Here is a 19,113-nt window from a genome sequence, read left to right as displayed (position 1 = left end):
CAACGTCTTCCCACAGCATCTATATAGAATATGTCTGTCTGGATTCTGGAATGCAGTTTATGCCCAGAAGGGCAGGTCAAGCTGTGGTTTTCCTTTTTAATAGGAAAAATTCCTTAACCCTCTAACTTACATACAATACTATGACAGACTTTACATTATTAACAGAAAAATAAAACTTCATAAAGAAAATAGAATCACCATGAGAACATTCACGACTATCAAAGTCTACACTCATTCAACACAAACAATCTTAACACACAGAACAATTTACACAGTGACTATCTGAAATAAGGAAAGTTTATTTATGTTTATTAAATAAGGAAACTTGATTTTATAAACTTTAAAGTATATTTTTAAATAAAAGCGAACAACAGTTTTTACTATGATTTGATTTCTACTAAAAGTATTAAAGACTCAGAAAAATGTTATAATTTTGGCGAGTAAAAAGTCATAATTCAATTCTACTAATTTTTGTTAGGAACATTTAAGCACAAAAACTGTTCTTTTCAAGTAACATGTTATAAGAAAAAAAAATGAAATCTAGAAAATATTTTTTTGTTTTCAGCTTTTTTATTTTTAATTCATTAATTGTTTAAAGTGCTGAGGAAATTCCGTTTTTAATTCTTATCGACTTTTTTCTGTTTCATTTTTTCTTGTAATTTTTTATCATGACTATTCCATGCAATTTTCATGGATTCAATGAATCATGTATACTTGCCCAGCTCGTCTTGCCAGAAAACTGCAATTATTGTTTTTATACTATAAAATGCACCTAAAAAATAGAATAAATAAATGGTTTAATTAATATAATATATTAATGTACATACAGTATATATGTATAAATATAACTTCAAAATATAATTAAACGCAAAAATCTTGTAAGAACTGCTAGGCCGAGCTAGTAAGTTTAAAATTATCGATTATAATCTCCAAGATTTGTTTCCAGAGAATACTTAAACATTTCCAGTAGTAAGGAAATTTAGTAACAAAGTTAAAGTAACAGTTCAGAAACAGAAAAGTCATGAATATTAGTTATTTTATTGAAACAGAGTAAGAGAAATGTGGGCAAGTTTTTCAATAAAATCCATTAATTTAAATGTTTATTTGAATAAGCTGATAATACAGATTCTTGTGTTATTCTCTAATTCATTATCCACTTCTTGTAAACAATTTTGGAGAAAATTGCTGGACGTTTATGTAAACAAGAATCACAAGGAACATAGAAATATATTCCATACATTCTTCTAGTGAACGCATTTTATTAACAACTGCAATTGTAAAATGCCTTGGTCAGTCAGCCTCAAACCAATTAGCCGCACTTAAACTTCAAAACTGACCCATGAAGAAATAAGGTTTTTGAACAAGAATATCAGGATTTACCTACTTTTTTTTGTCTTTTCCATAAAATAAAAAATTATCATATTTTAGACAAAAATAATGGCTTTTGCTTGTTTATAGAACAGTATTTTATCTTAATAGCTCTAATAAAGAATATTTCAGAAAAACTTGGTCAAACATGGACAAAAAAAGTGTTATCAGAAATTCTTCTTTTTTTATTTTTATTATTTTCTTAACAATACTGTCAATATAATAAAGTAAAAATACTGTTTTTTTTTGGCGCATCAAATGCTTTAGTCATTAGCGCCCAGTATCAATTTTCTTTTCTCTTTCCTAATACCACTTGAGCTGGGATGACTTGTACAGTCCTTAGCTTCCACACAACACCTTGCTCGACAAGGTAGGGTGGAGCCTGGGTATGCAAGAGTTTTTTCACACATGCCCTCTTATTTAATCGAATTTATCGACGAGGGGAGTGTGGAATATCATTGTGCTAAACTTAAATACATTTACTTTTATAATAAATATGTACATAATCTATATCTATCAATTAAACTGACTAATAAGAAAGTTTCTGTAGGTGATGTGTTATAACTTGCAGGGAAAGTCTGTTCAAATATCAACTGCTCTAGTACTTTACAGAGCCGGATAATGTCAAATTAATTCACTCTACATTCTTCGAGGATTAATAACTGTGAAAGAATTCCATTTAGTTCTTAAGTTGCACACGGTGTACGAGTATTTCAAATTGGCTTTTGAAAACCATATAGGTTGTTCTTAGTTGTTGAAAAAGTCTTTTTTTACATCATTGTATGTGTGAAGCATTAGGTATTTAAATATCAGTAAACGATTTAGTATTACCTGTAGTACTAGCTATAGCAGCTAGAAAAAGTGAGATTCCATTCATTAGATACCTAAAAACTTGATTGCATTTAGAACTAGCCATAAGGCGTCCTTCATCTTCAGGACAAGCCCTAAGGGAGATATCACAAAGTGCTGGAAGTACTAAAGAAAGTGTAGTACTGCATACAGCACCGATCAAGGAAATGAACAGATTTAACCGTGGCACTACTGCAGCCATAACAACTGAAACAAAGAAGAAATGCATTGAATTAAGACTGGAAACACAAAGAATTCTTTCTTCTTTCGTTAATTAAATTTATTTGTTTCTATTTCTACTTTAGATCATAACGAAAAATGAACATAATTTTTTACTTACATGTAATAAGAACTAAAACAGTTCTAAGTAACAATTCGTAAAGGACCATATGCTTGAATGGGCCAAAGCTAGCTACTAAGTCCCACCAAAAGACATCCACAGCAACGTGAAATTGTATAGGATAAGTAAGCAAAATACCCAACGCTACAATGCTCATAATCATTTCTGATAATCTAAAAAATAAAAATTAATAAGCATCCGCAAAAATAGGAAAATTAAAAATAAAAATTTGGATGAAACGATTACATATCCTATTTGCAATTTCAGTTTGTTTCAAGCACTATTTTCTTGAAATTTATACCTAATTTTGCAATAAATTCCTATGTATTCACCATGGTTAAAAATAATAATAATAAAATAAAAAATAATAATAGTATTTACAAATTACCTATATAAACGTTACTTAATGATAAATGCTATTTATCAATTTCCTTGTCAATGGCCATTTGGTCATTCAAGGTTTTTAGCCCTAAAAGTTCCGTAGTATCAGAGGGTTCGGATTGTCGTAGGCTAGCCAGCAGCAGTTTAGATATCGATGAACAGTATATTTTGATGCAAATATCTTTAGCAATCTCCTTCACAGTGAAGCTAGTGACAGTTAGTTTACCAATTAATTTGGAGCCATCCTATCTGTACTGGTACAATCTGATTCACATTCCAACCTTTGCCCTCGGAACCCTCGTGGTTATTCTTCATTTATTTTCTTTAAAAATAATCAAATAATCTTTGTAAGTTGTGGGAAGAAAAATCTGCTTACAGGCTCCAGCCCACAGGTTCTGCTTTATTATACTACATAGCATCTTTATTTCTATCTCTGATGATTGAGACTGTGGGTTAAATCATCCTGGGAGTATATTTCAAACAGTTCTATCTAGCCCCAAAGTTGTTTAGAATCATGAATTGAGTCTCTTTACCATTAAAGTATAAGATCAGCATAGGAGGAGCATGACAGTTCTCTTGAGTACCCGATTCCTTGCAAAGGAAACTTACAACTTGCAGCAAAGATGCCATGCAGTAGCCGCCCGGATTTGAGTTCTTTTTGAACTGACTGACTGATAGCGAAATTTCAAAGCCAGTTGCCCAAACTTATCAAGTACAGTAGCGTCTAGGTCTTAAATAAGAACTCAAGACTCACTGGTCATGATTTTAAAGAGGATGTTAATTTGGTGAATTACAATTCACCATGATTTTTCTCTTTGAGAGAAATGACAGGATATAGTTTAACTGGTTTCATCAGTGCCGATTGCGGCAGTTGCCTTAGAATCTGAGCCTCTAATGAAATCAACCGATAGGTAAATGGTACTCTGACTTTAAGAACCGTTATTTAGTTCATGTTCCATTCGAGCCATCTGTTGATACAACCTTTGCTTCGTCAGGCCAAGTCCATGCTGCTTTTAGGGCCAATCGATAGAAAGATATTGAATTTACATTATACTAAATAAAAATATTAAATTTTAACTTACATTCCTTGATCCAAATTCAATGTGAAGCTGCCCCTCACATCATCACCAAATTTAAGATATGTCAGAAATCCCATTATAACCGCCAACAATACAACCATTGTAAGCCCTACGTTAAGGACACCAAACGGTGATGAAAACCGTCTTGTGTCCTTCATTTCGTTAAGTAAAGGTATTACCTAAAAAAAGTAAGATTATATAATTAATGTCTAATCTGTGCTGAACTTGTGTTTTGAAGAAGAAGCTAAAAATGGTCATCCTTAAATCAAAGAAACAATTATCCTTTGTGGTTATTTACTTGATTACTTATTTATTTTTATAGAAATTTATTTGTTCCATCCTTTTTGAATTTGTTCTTAAAAATGAAAAGAAAATCGTTGAGATTTCTTCAGGTGAAATTGCAAAATCATTTAATAATATCCAACTAGGTTAAAGAATTAGTGCATGAATGGACTGATGTTCGAAATTTGAAGAGAAGGGACTATTTCGTAAACAGATAAATATTTTTGCTGAAGGATAAATTTTTTAAAATATTTTTTCATACCCAAACGGCCTTCGGACAAGAATTTCAGGGTACACAACGTCATATCGACATAATTTTATAAGATAGAGAAAGGTAGAAAATGAGAGAAAACTTTCAAAATTTAATTTTAGGCAATAGAAATAGAAATTATTTTTATAAAATTAATTTTCACTAGCTGCCACTGATTATTTGAATAATTTAGTACACTTTAATACTTTTGCGCAATACTTTTATCATAATCTACTCAGTTTGTTTAAATATTAACATAATATATAATTACATAGATTAGTACCTCCATAAAAGTTAATTGTCTTTTGTAAAAATGTTGTAGCAAGAAGTTAAATCATAAAGTAAGCATGTGTTTTTATACGTTTAAGCTACGTAAAATTTAGTTACACTCAATATATTAAGAAGAATATATAGTAAGGGATGTACTAAAGTGAGTATCTGCATTTCACACCGCTGAATTATTGAATTATTCAAAAACCATACAGAGCAAAAAAAGAAGGTATTCAACGCAGCATTTAAGAACAAAGAACTTTAAGAGTTTTTTATTTAAAAGAAACTTGTTACTGTAATGGAGATCTCTCTTTATGAAGAAGTTCAGGAAGAATACGCACGTAGATTTCATTAATTTTTTTTTTTTATAGCATGCAACATTACTTCTTTTTTTTTAAACTTCGCGATTAATTGTGATTTTGACATTTGTTGTTCCTTCGAATATTATATTCGGAGGGAAAAGGCACCATGTCCATTTTTTCGATTTTCAGATTTTGGCATCATTTTACAAATTTTTTGTTGCTCTTTCTAGAGGTGTAAAGCACTATGTCCTATGCTCAATGTTAGGCGATTTATGTATTTTTAAAAAGCACTATGACACTTCATTGCTTAAGGGTAAAAGGCACTACATGGGCATAAATGTTTTCACAATGGAGATCAAAATAAAATATTTTAAAATATGGGAGTTAAAGTGGCCATACCTAATGTAATAATTACGGTGAAGAAGTACAGGAAAGAGTATAACCGGAAAAGTGGAACAAAAAATGAATTTGGAAAAATATCTTTATTTGGCTCCCCTGTAAAATTTACTTTTTGTGACATGGTGCCTTTTCCCTCCGAGGTACAGTATATATTTTTAACCTCTCATTATAAATGAAACTTTTTTAAAAATATTCGCTATTTCTCACAACACACTTGTATGTGCGCGCCAGAAGTGCTATATTAGAGACAAGATTTTTAAGTTTATCACGATTTCCTAAAAAATAGCTCCAAGAACGTCGTTTATTATTTGCCAACTTCAGTCTACAATTTTTATTTGCAACTTTTTACCCATTTCCATTTTTTTTCATTTCAGCTTTATTATAATATACTAACGCATTTGTAACCATGTCTTTTTTTAGTAATATGCATAATTGTTTAATTTGTTTTCATTTCGGTATTCAGCAATCGGTTCATAAATAGCATGTAACTAACTATCTTTGTGCTTACAATGCTGATGCCTTCAAAATTGTACAATGTTGTCCCCAAAAACAGAGGCCAACTTGCATAGTCTGTTACAAGCTTTCTTTCGGACAGGCTAGGAAGATCCATGCAACATTGGTAGGCAGTCATAAATATTCCAAAAAAAATGCACATATTTGAAAGAAGAGATAATGGTGTGAGAAGCTTAAGTGATCTAATCATTGAAGAAAGTAGAATTGGAAGCAATGCAATACTGATGTATATTCGTGTATCATATTGAAAACCATGTTTTTCCATTACCTGCAAGATAATTTTAATCAATAAAAATACAAATTCAAGTTGCAAAACAATAATATAAAGATAATGATTTTTTTTTTCAATTTTATTTGGTATAAAGAAAAAAACGTCTGTTTAAATTAATACAATTTTCAACAAAATTCTGTACTTTTTATAGCCATTTTGCTATTGAAACTTAAAACTAAAGTGCTAACAGATAATGGCTAAAGAGTATTAAATAATAGATAGGCACTAAAAAATTAATTTTATTCAATTATTTAAAATAGACAAAGTTGAAAGTAAATATTATTTCATAACTACCTACTGTCTGCATTGTTGATGCAACAAAGACGAAGTAAACGGAACAAAAACCTAGTTGGGTAGCAATTATGAAAATCTTGACTATGTACCTGCAAAAATAAAAAGTCTTAGAGTTTTTAACAAAAACCTAACATTTTAAACAGAAGCAACAATTTATGTTACTGTAAAAGTGAGTATAATTTAAAAGATCGAAATAAAATTAGAAGAAAAGGCTGCAGCTTTACCTCTCGAGAGTTTTGTTCTAAAAAAGAAGTAGTTTTGTGACACGTTAGGCGCGAAGAAATTGTTTTTACAAATTAGTTTTAATTTTAAGTTGAATAACTCATAAATAATTAGGAGAGATAACCCTCCAGTTTACGGAAGATAATTATATTCAAATATTTCTTTATTTTTTGAAGATTTCTCTAAATGTAGATTTATGTTGATAAGAAGCAAACCCAAGTTAAAGCACTTCTGGGAAAAGGTGAAGTTAAGCTTGTTTCTGAGGACTTACCAGTATAATGTTAGTCCAATCAACTCTTTAGAGACTCAATTTGAGGAAATTTTGTGGCATTTTGGGGTGTTTAATATAATATTAACTGTTTTTTTTAGTTATAAAATTTTATTTATAAAGAAAAATTTATTGAATAAAAGGAAGTGATGTGCAAGTTCACGCTTCAATTCTTTTACAGGTTTTTCGAGCTTTTAATACATAACATTTATTACTTCCTACTATTGTCGGAGGAGCAAAATTTATTTAAAATAATTCGACATTTAAATTCCAGTGAATTTTGACAAAAGTTTTTAGTATAGTTATTAATGCTATCATTGTACGTTAATAAACTTTTTTGACACTGCTAGATAATACTAAGCTGATAATCCTTTTATGTTCCCAGTAAAGATAATTAAAAAACATTTCCATTTTAATAAGGAAGTTACCTAGAAAAGCTACCTACCAAATAGGTTTTGAATGATAAAATTTATTTCTAAAAATTCTACGATCCATGAGTTTTTTCAGAAGGGCAGGATCCCCTCTAAGGCTGCCCACTCTAAAGCTCTAAACAAATAAACAATGAAAAATAGAATAAGAGGAACGGATAAATAGAACTTACGAAGTAATAATACACTTTTACAAAATTACAAGCCTTTTTTATACTGAAGAACGTAAACAGGGTTGAACCGTGCGATGTGCGATTATATTTACATCTGCGACTTTATTTTCGTACGACCACATACTCCTTTGCACTGATAAATCTCAACTACTTATAAAATTATTACACCTCCTACACAAAGTGGAGTTATAGCATGAAACTTATTTACATAAGTTTATTTACATTAACATGAGCATTGGTACATTAACATTGGTAGACGGACGAAAAGCACGCCTGAAACAGTAGGCATTAATCTTTTCTAACTTTACTTTACATACAAAAACTTAGTAACTTTGTATAATAAGTTGATATGGTTTCTTGGGCACCTCTTAGATTCTAAGTTGGATTCCTTGCTGGGCAATAAGTTTTGTGTAGAAACCTCTACATAGGGCTTCTACCCGACCTTTTTTTGTCGCGTTTGTAAAAGGAATAGAATACTCATACTGATTTCAAACTTCTAGGGTTGAGTGAAGATCAGTTTTCACATGTTATCCGAATGTCCATTATTTTCGAATTGTATATTTCACACCATTGAACTTTCAATCATCTTTTCAACTCATTTTTATTCAAATGTTTGGGAAATTATTTTTCATTAAAATGAAATCCGTTATATTGTAATGTATGGTATACAAAACGACTTCTCCTGAGCCACATCTAAGCATATTTTGGTTTTCCTTAATGTTTTCTAAAATCTTACCAATCTACCTACTTTTCTTTTTTATTTTAAGCATAAAAGAAATAAACCAATAGTTACGAACACATTTAAAAAGCTAATGGCAAATTATTTTTATGGCCCGATCTAACAATTTATCAAATTCCAAAGGAGGAAAATTAGTAAAATAAATCTAAATTAAATTTTAATAGGAAATAATTAATCAATCATAATGCAAAAGAAGACGTTAAAATATGAGTGTTAAGATTAGCAAATCAGAAGTTACATTTTTCATTGCTATTTGTTTGAAATGTTGAAATGTACTCTGAATTTTTAGGTGACTATTCACTAAAGCACAACCTGAGGTCACTCTAGGATACCTAAAGTCGAAATATCAAGTCTTAAAGAAGGATATCATATCTCGTTAATGTAATGTATTTAATAATTATGACTAAGTGCTTGGAATACATATATGTACATATAAAGTAAGAGGGCTAAACGTCCAACTACCAATAAGATCTTTAGGATGAGAGGGTATACCATATACCTGTTTTCAACCATCATTTTTGCACTCCTGGAAATGCCTTAAAATAGATACAATTTGTGATTGAATCAATATCCAAATATATTAAATTCTAACTGTATAAATAAATTTAGACATCTAAACATACCTTACAAAATTTCTCCACTTTCTAAATCGCAATGGGCCATATTCAAAGCATAATTCCACTATTTCAGGGAAATTTGGCTCGTGTAATAAACACAGTTTCTTTCTTATTACAACTGAACTTCTTACCTGGATAGAACGCAAAAAAATAATTTAAAAAATATATATGTAATTACATAAATATATTTTTTAGCTCCATATCATACAAACTTTCTTCTTGTTCTAATATTGTACAGAATGATTCTGGCAGAGGTGAATAAGTAACCAGATTTAATAACGTTAGGACTCTATTTATCCTTTATTTGTCGCATTTTTTAAAAGTTGCTAAGAAAAATGTTTAATAAAGCTTTTGAGGAGGTAGGTCTAGTTATCTAGTTTGGTTATTTGTGAATTACATTATAAATCCTAACTGTACACAGCAGCAGTTCTGATGTATTCTCATTAATTGGAGAGCTTTTATTATAAAAAAAAATAAATATAAGCATTTAACTAATAGTAGTTTATTTTTGTTTTACCAACGACTGATTATTGTAGATACAAATCGCTCCAAGAAGTGTAATTCCAATTGGACCAAGCACCAATCCAGCATTTTTCATTGCATCACCCATTGCAAAGGTTCCAGAACAGATGCATGCTTTTAATAAATGTATTAAACTCTCCACGTACCTAAGAATGAAGAAATGTTTAACGGTTAAAATATTTGTGTAAAATAGAACGTAGGCCCGAAGACACAGTGACAGAATTTGCTACTGAATTTACTCATTGTAGAACACAAGAAATTTCTTTTAGTGCGATACTCTGTCACACGGTCGCAAACCATCAGTTACTGAGGAGATAAGAAAAAAATTAATAAAACTAGTTGTATATTATCGTATAAAATGTTCTGTCAAGATTTTTGCGAAATGATTAATGTTTAAAAATCGACAACTATGTCAATTTTCCTGAAAACTTTACATTTTGAATTGGACTATTCTTGTTTCTCCCTTAGATATATTGCGGATTGTTCAGATAAAAAATTTACCGGGTATCTTCTATTAACTTTCCATTATGAGTGGTTAGCGAATACTGGGTCTCAACGCGGAGATCACGGGTTCGAATCCAGCACTAGCTACTGGCCTTTATATTTGCACTTCCTAAGAGTTTCTTACAGCTCACTTTCCGGTAATGGACAGTGTTGTAACGATAGAACACTGTCCTGAGGCCGAGAGTGCGCTGAAAAAAACCTTCGAGTAATAACCTCAGATGTTAAGGTCCTTAAAAAAATAAAAAGTATATTCAAAGAAAAAAATAATTCAATAATCAAAACTGATCTAAGTCGTATAAAGGGTTTCTACCACATTATTAATTCATTAAAAAATTCAATTATTTTGAGTTTTTTAAACGAACTTGTACAACCATGTAATAATAGTAATATAATATCAAGAGATTCACCTGGAACCCACATACTCGAATGAAAAGTCAAAATGTGAACAGACATTTCAAACTACTTTCTAGACCTATAGACCACTTGACCGCAGATCAAATCTTGATTTGAATCACAAGCAAACTATCTACAAGACAGTGTAAAGACTTTTATGGACATAAGGAGCAAAAGTGTGGCTTAACCAAACCCTCTAACTCCAAACGCTTACAGGCACTACAGTCTAAAATCTTACAGAAAATCCTTTTTGCTCCATATTACATTTCTAACCTCACATTGGGCAACAACTCTCCTCTCCTCACCTTCCAAACAATCCTCCTCGTCAATTGAAGCGGAAGTGGCCTAGGTACCTACGCGAGTGTAATCCACTGAGAATGAGTTTGACCAATGGGTGATTGCTCTTACATGTCTTTCATGTGAACTTAACAAGTATGATCAAATTTACTTGATACAACATTTTTTGTAGTTGTAAATTTGTCTAATAAAGTAAAAAAACCCTACAATATCAACATTTTCCTATCATTATTCAACTTTAATTGTATTATGAAGTCTTAATACGACAAAAAAAAAATTAAGTTCTAATAATATTTATTAAACATACTTCATAGACAGATAAGAGGATAAAAAGTTGTGTTTGCATATAAAAATGACCACAGAAATGATAATATATTAATTAAAATTCAATTATATAAATCCAAGGAAAAATAGTAATAATTCCGTTACGTCAGGGAAGGGATTAGCTATGAGGTTAGCATACTGGACTCCCACGCGGAGGTCCCGGGTTCGAATCCAGCAGCTGACCCTTAGATTTTCTCTTCCTAGGAGCTTCTTACAGCTCACTGTCCGGTGATGGACAGTGTTGTCTGTAACGAGAGAACACTGTCCGGAGGCCGGCAGTGCACTGGAAAAAGCTCCGGGCGCTAATAACCTCAGCTGTTGATGCGCAAAAAAAAAAAAAAAAAAAATTCCGTTACGTCAATAACTTTGTTTTGATAAGAAAAAAAAAGCGGGAAAAAGTGTGATATTCATACAATTAAAAATAGAGAGAGCTTCCATGACCTCATAACAATTACCCAGTATAACTATTTTTCCATAATAATTTCCTTACTACATATTACACAACTGGCGTATGATAAGGTACATTAAACATGTGTGTACGTTGAAAAGTAATAGACTCAGTAGTCAGCAAGTGTAGTGCGAGACGAAAATGTAAGGGAAGTCAAAAACTACACAAAACTGATCTAACTCTGATGATGGATGAAAATCTGAATTGAATTAAATGGAATTCTGGAATTAAATGGGATGTAAACTGCTTGCTAATGAGGCAGAAGAGTAATCTCTCAAATCATTTTGTTTATTAACATTTAGCGACACAAAGCGTTCTAAATGTTTAACAAATAATTCTTGAACTTGCTCGTCAATTTTCCATACACTTTTAACACAACTCAGGTAAAGGCTCTTAGGAGTTTCGCCCCTGAATAAAATGTAAAAAAATAGATTTTCTCCAGCGAAGAATGTTAACTTTGTCCTCAAATCGTTTTAGATGGTTCTTAAATTGTACGAAATATATACTTACAGTTTAAAAAGTCAAGTATAAGGATTGATTAAACAACAAAAGGTACATAAATCAGCAAGTACTTAACATTTCATTCATACTTCAGTGTATCTAAGCTACCGTGTGGTAGCTAAAAGATTTATTAACCGTCTAAAAATAAATAAATGAAAGGTCTAATTTATATATTTATTGAGGGAAGACAAATTCATGTTTTGTTGCTTGTTATTAATCAAAATTCAATGGCAAACATACAATATTGACATGATTTTCAAGATCCAGAAAGTCAGAAGATCTCACCTTGCAAAATTTTGTTCACCCAAGAATACATTTCCTTCTTACTAAAGGAGATGATTTGTCACCTGCCACAATAGCATCCCCCAAATGTTTTTAATTCAGAAGTGGCTCATGATCTATTTGAAGATAGCGTCACGCACCAAATGAGTTACTTCAATATTTTACAACAGGAAAAGAGACAATTTTTAATTTATTCTACTTGATTTTATTGTTCTACCAATCTAAAAATACACTATTTATTTATTACAATTCAATAATGGTTTTATTCATGCGATACCAATTTTGAAATAGAATTAAAGAAAATTTCGAAGAAATCGTAATGGTTATAAGGTTTCCATTTATAAGAAGTAGAAAAGTATATAATAATGTTCGCAAACGTTTTTATTTGGAATAAAAATTTGTCTTACTGAGAACTACAATGAGATTATGTGGAATTCCGTTTTTTCCCCCACAAGTTGTTTATCATATATTGTGGTTATTTTACCACTTAATTTTTTGATAAGGTTTCCATGTTATTATTTTTATATTTTAGGGATCACGAACTATTTGATAAGTGTGTAATCAGACGTGATAGCTTAAGCTATCACTCATTGCTGTCGCTTGCAAGGCTGTGCTATACACCTTGACTTTGCTTATATTTAGCATCATGTTTCTGCTTGTTTATCTCTAACTTTTATTTGTTATAAATAATATAAACCTATAAAACTAATGTGAAAGAAGGTGCGACACTTTTTATCGGGAATGTCCAGGGAAACTCTTTTTTGGAGGTCAATTCCTTAATTGTATCTCTACTTTCGGGTATCAATTGAGAAGCTTCGGAAAGTGGATGAACAAACGAACGACGTTACTAAAAATACGAAATAGAGTTACAATAAAGAAATTGGCCTCCAAAAAATCATTTTTCCGTCCATTGCTAGTAAAACCTTCTCATCATAATTTATGGCCTGACATTTACCAGATCTTATAATTTATGACCTGAACATAAAAAAAGTAATCACTTTTTGTTCTCTTTTTTCTTATTATTTTTTTAAAAGTAAAGTGAAGGATAAAATAAAAATATTAAAATAAAAAGTTAAATGAATTAATGACTTCAACAAAAAATAAAATAAAACAGATAACTTCAAAATAAATGGGAGATGAAAGAGCTCGTGTAAATTTAATTATACTAATAACAGGCAACCTGAGTGCATTGAACCACATGTTATAATGAAACAAAATCAGTTTACAAGTTTAAACAAGAAAATTTCCTATTCTAACTCACTTAGATACAAATAAAACTAAATGTTTTACTTTATTGGTAGATTCAGTATTTCAGATAATTACAGATTTTATACTTTATCTATGTAATTACTTTGTATTAAATGCGAAATAAGGATTCAAAAATTCCTTTCTAAAAATTGAGAAAACAAGAGCAAATGATTTATATTATCTTTAAACACTTCAGGTTAAATATTTTTGAGGCGCTTTGACACTTAGGGTAAAGAGGATCAAGCCGCGAATTGATTGAACAGTACTTAAAAGAAAGAAGGATATTACAGTTAAGTGTGTTGCAGCACCTCAGTTGGGCATAAGTTGTGGCGGCATTGACCGCTAAGAAGAGTGTAGTGAATAGTACTTTAAAGGAAAGGAAGAAATTATGGTGAAATATGTTAGTAATTAACTCAGTTGGATGTAAAACCCATTTTGAAAAAAGTATTACAGAATTTATTGGTTTTTCTTATTTTTTAATTAATTGATACCGTTTCTATTGAAAATTAAATTTGGTATAATTTCCTTGCTCATGAGAGAATTCATATAGCTGATTGAAAACTTACTTAGGTTGTAATTTTTACTATTTGTTTAGGTTCAATCTCCTGGAGCTGGAATTGTTCTTAACTTTCGAGAATAGGTTTGTGGCTCTCAATGTAGTAACATTTGTGTGATGTAATAAATAGGATTGTTTTGCTTAATTCATCAAATAAGTGTAGAACAGGATTTTCAACGAGAAATTTTTTTCTAGGAATTAATAACTTTCCAAATCTGAATTCATAGGTGATATTTCTTAATAGCTTGAGATGATGAATAAAGCAATTAGAGACAGTTAGGCCACATCTAAAATGTACCCGAAGCTCCGAAAAGCATTATAAAGACAATATTTCATTTTAAAGAAAAACATTTAATTAAAATAAAGTTTTAAAGTCTTTTCGGTTCCTTACTATAAACTGCATTCCAATTGATCTTTGAATTTAGTGCGATGTAAGTTTCACTACTTTAGAACATTTTTAGAAAATCATACTTCAATGTTCTATGATTTTGTGACATGAAATTGAGTGCAGGGAAACACCAATCAGAACAGAAATAAAAGTCTGAGCGATTCCGAATTATACAGAAAGGTGAGAAAGCCTTATGAAGTAAGACACGGGAGCAGAGACTCATCGTACCACCGAAATTGGCAGAAATAGCAAGGGAGAGAGGACCGAAGCCCCATCAGACTACATAATTCAACTGCTATGCGGTTATGAAAGTACCGGGATTTTTAGACGGATTAAAAATAGTATTGGCACTCATTTAATTATTTGTACCGTTAAATACAGAATTTAGGATAAAAGCATTTGTAAACAAAAAATAAACAAGAATAAAGCTAAAATAAAAAAAAAAGTTCCAGCAAATTAAGAAATCATAAATTTATTAGGGTGAAGATTCTTTAAATTAACTATTACTTTTTTAAAAGTAGAGTTTTCCTCTGTCGAAAAATATACTTTTTGTCCTTTATAATTAAAGACCCGTCAATTTAGATTCTAATTCAAGATAAAAGATTAACATTAACATTGGTCCTAGCTAAAATTAGATATTTTTTTACTAACGTAGTTCTTCTAATTGTCGAATGTGCTGAACGTATGGAATTTGCAGAATGTTGTGCTGATTTTAAATCTTTACGTGAACTTTGAGATGATTTAGGCACATCTACATGCAGATCCATCCTGTAGCCTTGTTAACTAACACTAACTGATTTACAAGTTAATTATGCTAATTCTGTGATATCTTACGCATTTTTAGATAACAGGCCATTTAAGAAGAAAAGCGTTCTTAAACATGTTTACTTTGTTGAATAATTTTTGTTTTGTTTTTTTAAATATACTTTGAACATCTTTTAATTAATACGGTTGTTAGGAACTGTAAAAGATTTGGAAATTATAGTCCTGACAAAAGCCTACCTCCTCAGATAATTTTTTTTTAATTTACTACTTTTCCATACTAATATTGTAATATATAAATATTAATAATAATTATTATAATTAATGATGTGGGTGTGTGTATAACAAAATACTTCAAAAACGAAAAAAGCAGGAAGATGAAACTTGTACTAAAACTTTCAATTATTGTAATATATAAATATTAATAATAATTATTATAATTAATGATGTGGGTGTGTGTATAACAAAATACTTCAAAAACGAAAAAAGCAGGAAGATGAAACTTGTACTAAAACTAATTACTATACTAATTACTGTACTAAAACTAATTACTAAGTACTAAAACTATATTACTATAAAAAATTGATTCTGGCTATTCTGGGAAAGGGGTGGACAGCTTCTTCCTTTACTGCATTGCCCACCTAAATTATAATAATAAATGAGGAAATAATTACCAAATCAGTTGATTATAAGTACCACTAAATTAATGGATTTTTAAGTATTTTGAAATTTTCTTTAAACTTGCACTAATTAAATATGTTAGTTGTTTTTTGGCTATTTTTTATATTTTTATATTAAGGGTAATTCTGTGAAATTGGGATGGGTAGATTCCTTTTAAGGCAGGAACATTTGCAGAGGTAAACGTTCATGCTTGGTGGTCTTATATACTTAATTTGGAGTTCGCGCATAGGATTAGTGAGCAGGCCCACCAAAGAAAATGGCTGATGATATATTACACAGAAAGATGCCATGTGCGGGACAAGCTCTTTCTCCCACCGGAGAGGAAATGGTTATGTTTACATGAGAGCGTGAATTTTTATTATAAATTGGAATAATGAAAATCATGTGTAATTTTAACAAATGAGCAGTAAAAAGAGAGAAAAAAAAAGGTGAAGAACACAACTTAGTTACTCAAGAAAGAGTGAAAACCACTAATAAACTTTTTTGTTACGCTGAAAAAGAGATTTATTTTATACCAAAGCCAAAATCATAACCCTATAATACATTTCCATGGAGGCGAACCATGTCCAACACTATAAGTAAAACAGCGGAACAAGCATACATCTGGAATGCAAGTGAATGGCATGAAATCTTGGACCAGTGTCGCCCTTCAAGATGGGAATCCAATAAGCTAAAGAGAATTTTAAGAAGAGAAAATCGTGGAAGAATTTAACATCAGATATCTTTATTAAGATATTTAATTTTAGCCGTATGTTGTGAATCAAAAACACTTTATTTAGAATGCCAACAAATGTAAAAACTGGGCTCTAAATACATGGGCCTACACATTTAAAATCCATAATCATGCTTAAGGAAAGCGAAATTTAATTATAATATTTTAGAACAGATTTTAGAAAAAAAAAAAATTGAAAAAAATCTGTGTCTATTTTTTTTTTTTATTTAAAGTCTCCGTTAATTTGGGGTCGAAACTTTCTAATGGAACACGTGGAGATACCTAAATGGAATTAGAAACGCCCATAAGTTACTGGAGCTTGATACCCAGGATGATCAGAAAAAATACTATAATGGAAGAAGCAAAAGAACTGAGTTGCATATTGCATTTTCACAATTTTTGTTCTTCAAATTTTCTTTTTATACTTATCTTTTTTTTATATCTTTATACTTAGGGGATCTTGATACGGTGAATTAATTAGAAATTTTTAAAGGTAAATCATAGTTTAACAAATTAACAAACTTTTAATTTTATATGTGCTTATATTTAATTTAACTTACATATACATATGCACATCTCAAATTTTAAAGAAAAAATTATGAATAAATACAATTTATATATTTGAAAATCTTTTTACATCCAATATAAATATAGCAACGCTTTCTTCTATCACAGGGAATTAAAACATATACAGTCTGGTAAGGGTAACTATGTACATTTCTTGTATAAAATTTATGTCAATCTAACATTGTTAACTCAGGGATTGTTAACAATATTAGGTTGACCATCGATTTCGACAATTCTTTTTAATCCCAATCAAAGTGGAATGGGTGGTTTTACTTAAATAAATGCTTAGCATAGTACCATATTCTGAAAAAGTATTCACTTCTCCTAAGTAAGGAAGATCGAGAATATGTATATATATCTGGGTCCATGCCAGCTTCTCTCATCCATGACTGGGTGGTTGTTGTTGTGAACGACAGGGATGGGGTATCCTTATCTACACCCATTTCCTCAATGTCAATATCCTCCCCTCCAGCTGTAATATTGTTAATGTTAACATTTAATTTACTGTGATTTTGACGTAACACTTAAATAAGGAAAGCTTTTAAATTTAAATTAATAAACAATTGGCATGTACAAAAAATTAGGAGAGCAAGAAATTATTACCTGTAGGACGTTGTACTTTGAAGGGTTCATCGGATTCTAGCGGATTGCTCATTCCGACTTCATTTCGTGCGAAAATTCGTATCAAATATTCGTGATTCTCCTAGAAATTGTAACAATGTCATTAATTGTCCGTCATTTTGTAACCAAGTAAAATGCGGAAGAGGATTATGGGTCAATTTTTACCCACTTTTAATGAAATAAACACTAAGTACACATACTTGTAAATCCTTAACTGTAAGTTTCTGAACTTCTGCTGACACTTTGCCAACTTCCATCCACATAGTCTTTTTAATATCTCTGACAGCAATTTTATATCCTTCAATTGGTGCACCACCATCACTTTCAGGTACACCCCAAGCAAGCATAACAGAGTTAGCTCCAGTTGAACGTACTTCTAGAGGCGCTGTTGGTGGTGATGGCACAGCTGAAAGAAATTGGTAGTAACAAAATGTTATGATCCAAAAAAAAGGATTTAGATACTTTAAAACAATTTTAAAATCAATATGTTCCATAATTTCACTTAATAATTTGTCTCCAAGTTGACTGACGCCATTGGGTGTTGAGGGATTTTGGAGAAATGCGTTGAGGTCAGAAAGAGCTACAGAATGATGGATTACAATAGCTTATATCTTTGATTATCCTCAGGCAAAGAAAATAAGGATCTTTTAGAAAAATAGTTAACAAATTTAATTTGAAATTAAATTGCTATGGGTGTATCTTTGAATACATGTCTGTCGAACTCTAGAATGGTGGATGCTGGTTCTGCGGAGGGTTGGCAGACTAAATGCTGATTGACTTAATCCAAACTGAGCTATTAGCAAGATCATTCTGTGTCTGAAATGGGTCGTCTTTCATACCAAATTATAATCCTGACTAGATATAGCTGTTTGAGAAATATCTACTTAGTGAGGCTTACACTAGAACCTTATTTGAGAACTTGAAAAATAGAAGAGAAAGCACCCATACCTCACGGCAGATTTTTTAGGATGTAAGGAGTTCAGTTACATGATCTTTGGAAAGACAAGAAGGTTAGATGGAGGAGCTTTAACTGTTTCTTCTTGAGATTCTCAGCTAATAACTAGTTTAATCCTAGGATTCTGGCACTGGACTTTTGATTTAGTTTTACACTTAAACTTTCACTTTAGCTTTTTTTTTCTCCTAATCCAGTATCAAAGTTTATTAACAGCCAAATATTTCTTCAAGAATTACTATCCTTGATACCTTGCAATTTTGTTGCGTTGGTTATAGATTATGAGTGGAAGATAAGTGTTTAAATAACA

At 30.8% G+C, this 19,113-nt stretch overlaps 2 protein-coding genes and 1 long non-coding RNA gene across 5 annotated transcripts in view; 1 reads left to right on the top strand and 2 right to left on the bottom strand.

Moving 5' to 3' along the window:
* Positions 1-329: 329 nt before the first annotated feature.
* Positions 330-15,318, bottom strand: LOC141449070 (proton-coupled amino acid transporter 1-like). The gene is made up of 9 exons (XM_074118122.1): positions 15,160-15,318; positions 9,563-9,713; positions 9,052-9,176; positions 6,603-6,687; positions 6,029-6,301; positions 4,021-4,196; positions 2,558-2,730; positions 2,200-2,424; positions 330-772 (listed from the first exon to the last, which is right to left on the bottom strand). Exons 1-9 carry the CDS (start codon positions 15,273-15,275, stop codon positions 705-707), a joined length of 1,392 nt encoding a protein of 463 aa, XP_073974223.1. The 5' UTR covers positions 15,276-15,318; the 3' UTR covers positions 330-704.
* On the top strand, positions 4,829-9,540 carry LOC141449071 (uncharacterized). Its single transcript, XR_012455321.1, has 2 exons — positions 4,829-4,890; positions 8,718-9,540. It is a non-coding gene; the product is annotated as an uncharacterized lncRNA (long non-coding RNA).
* Positions 15,319-17,185: 1,867 nt separating the features above from the next.
* The window catches only part of sls (sallimus), a 256,723-nt gene continuing 254,795 nt past the window's right edge, over positions 17,186-19,113 (bottom strand). For all 3 annotated transcript variants that reach the window (XM_074118099.1, XM_074118100.1, XM_074118101.1), the window contains 3 exons: positions 18,052-18,257; positions 17,834-17,933; positions 17,186-17,702 (listed from right to left, as the gene is read on the bottom strand). In XM_074118099.1, the coding sequence (XP_073974200.1) occupies positions 17,500-17,702; positions 17,834-17,933; positions 18,052-18,257 (509 nt within the window). In that variant the 3' untranslated portion in view covers positions 17,186-17,499. The remainder of the gene's footprint in view (positions 17,703-17,833; positions 17,934-18,051; positions 18,258-19,113) is intronic.

The sequence above is a fragment of the Rhodnius prolixus genome, unplaced genomic scaffold (assembly GCF_049639745.1).
Source record: "Rhodnius prolixus isolate KJV_2025 unplaced genomic scaffold, Rpr scaffold_2, whole genome shotgun sequence".
NCBI classification, from domain to species: Eukaryota; Metazoa; Arthropoda; class Insecta; order Hemiptera; family Reduviidae; genus Rhodnius; species Rhodnius prolixus.
The sequence above is the reverse complement of the archived record's forward strand: the minus strand, read 5'-3'. Positions and strand labels throughout refer to the sequence as shown.

Bases quoted from the DNA above. Each gene is read 5' to 3' on its own strand.
- LOC141449070 (XM_074118122.1), bottom strand. From the start codon at position 15,275: ATGGATCTGCATGTAGATGTGCCTAAATCATCTCAAAGTTCACGTAAA. The intron at 9,714-15,159 runs GTTAGTAAAAAA...CTTCATTCTTAG, and splicing joins TCGACAATTAGAAGAACTAC to GTACGTGGAGAGTTTAATAC. The intron at 9,177-9,562 runs GTAAAACAAAAA...CGTTCTATCCAG, and splicing joins TCTACAATAATCAGTCGTTG to GTAAGAAGTTCAGTTGTAAT.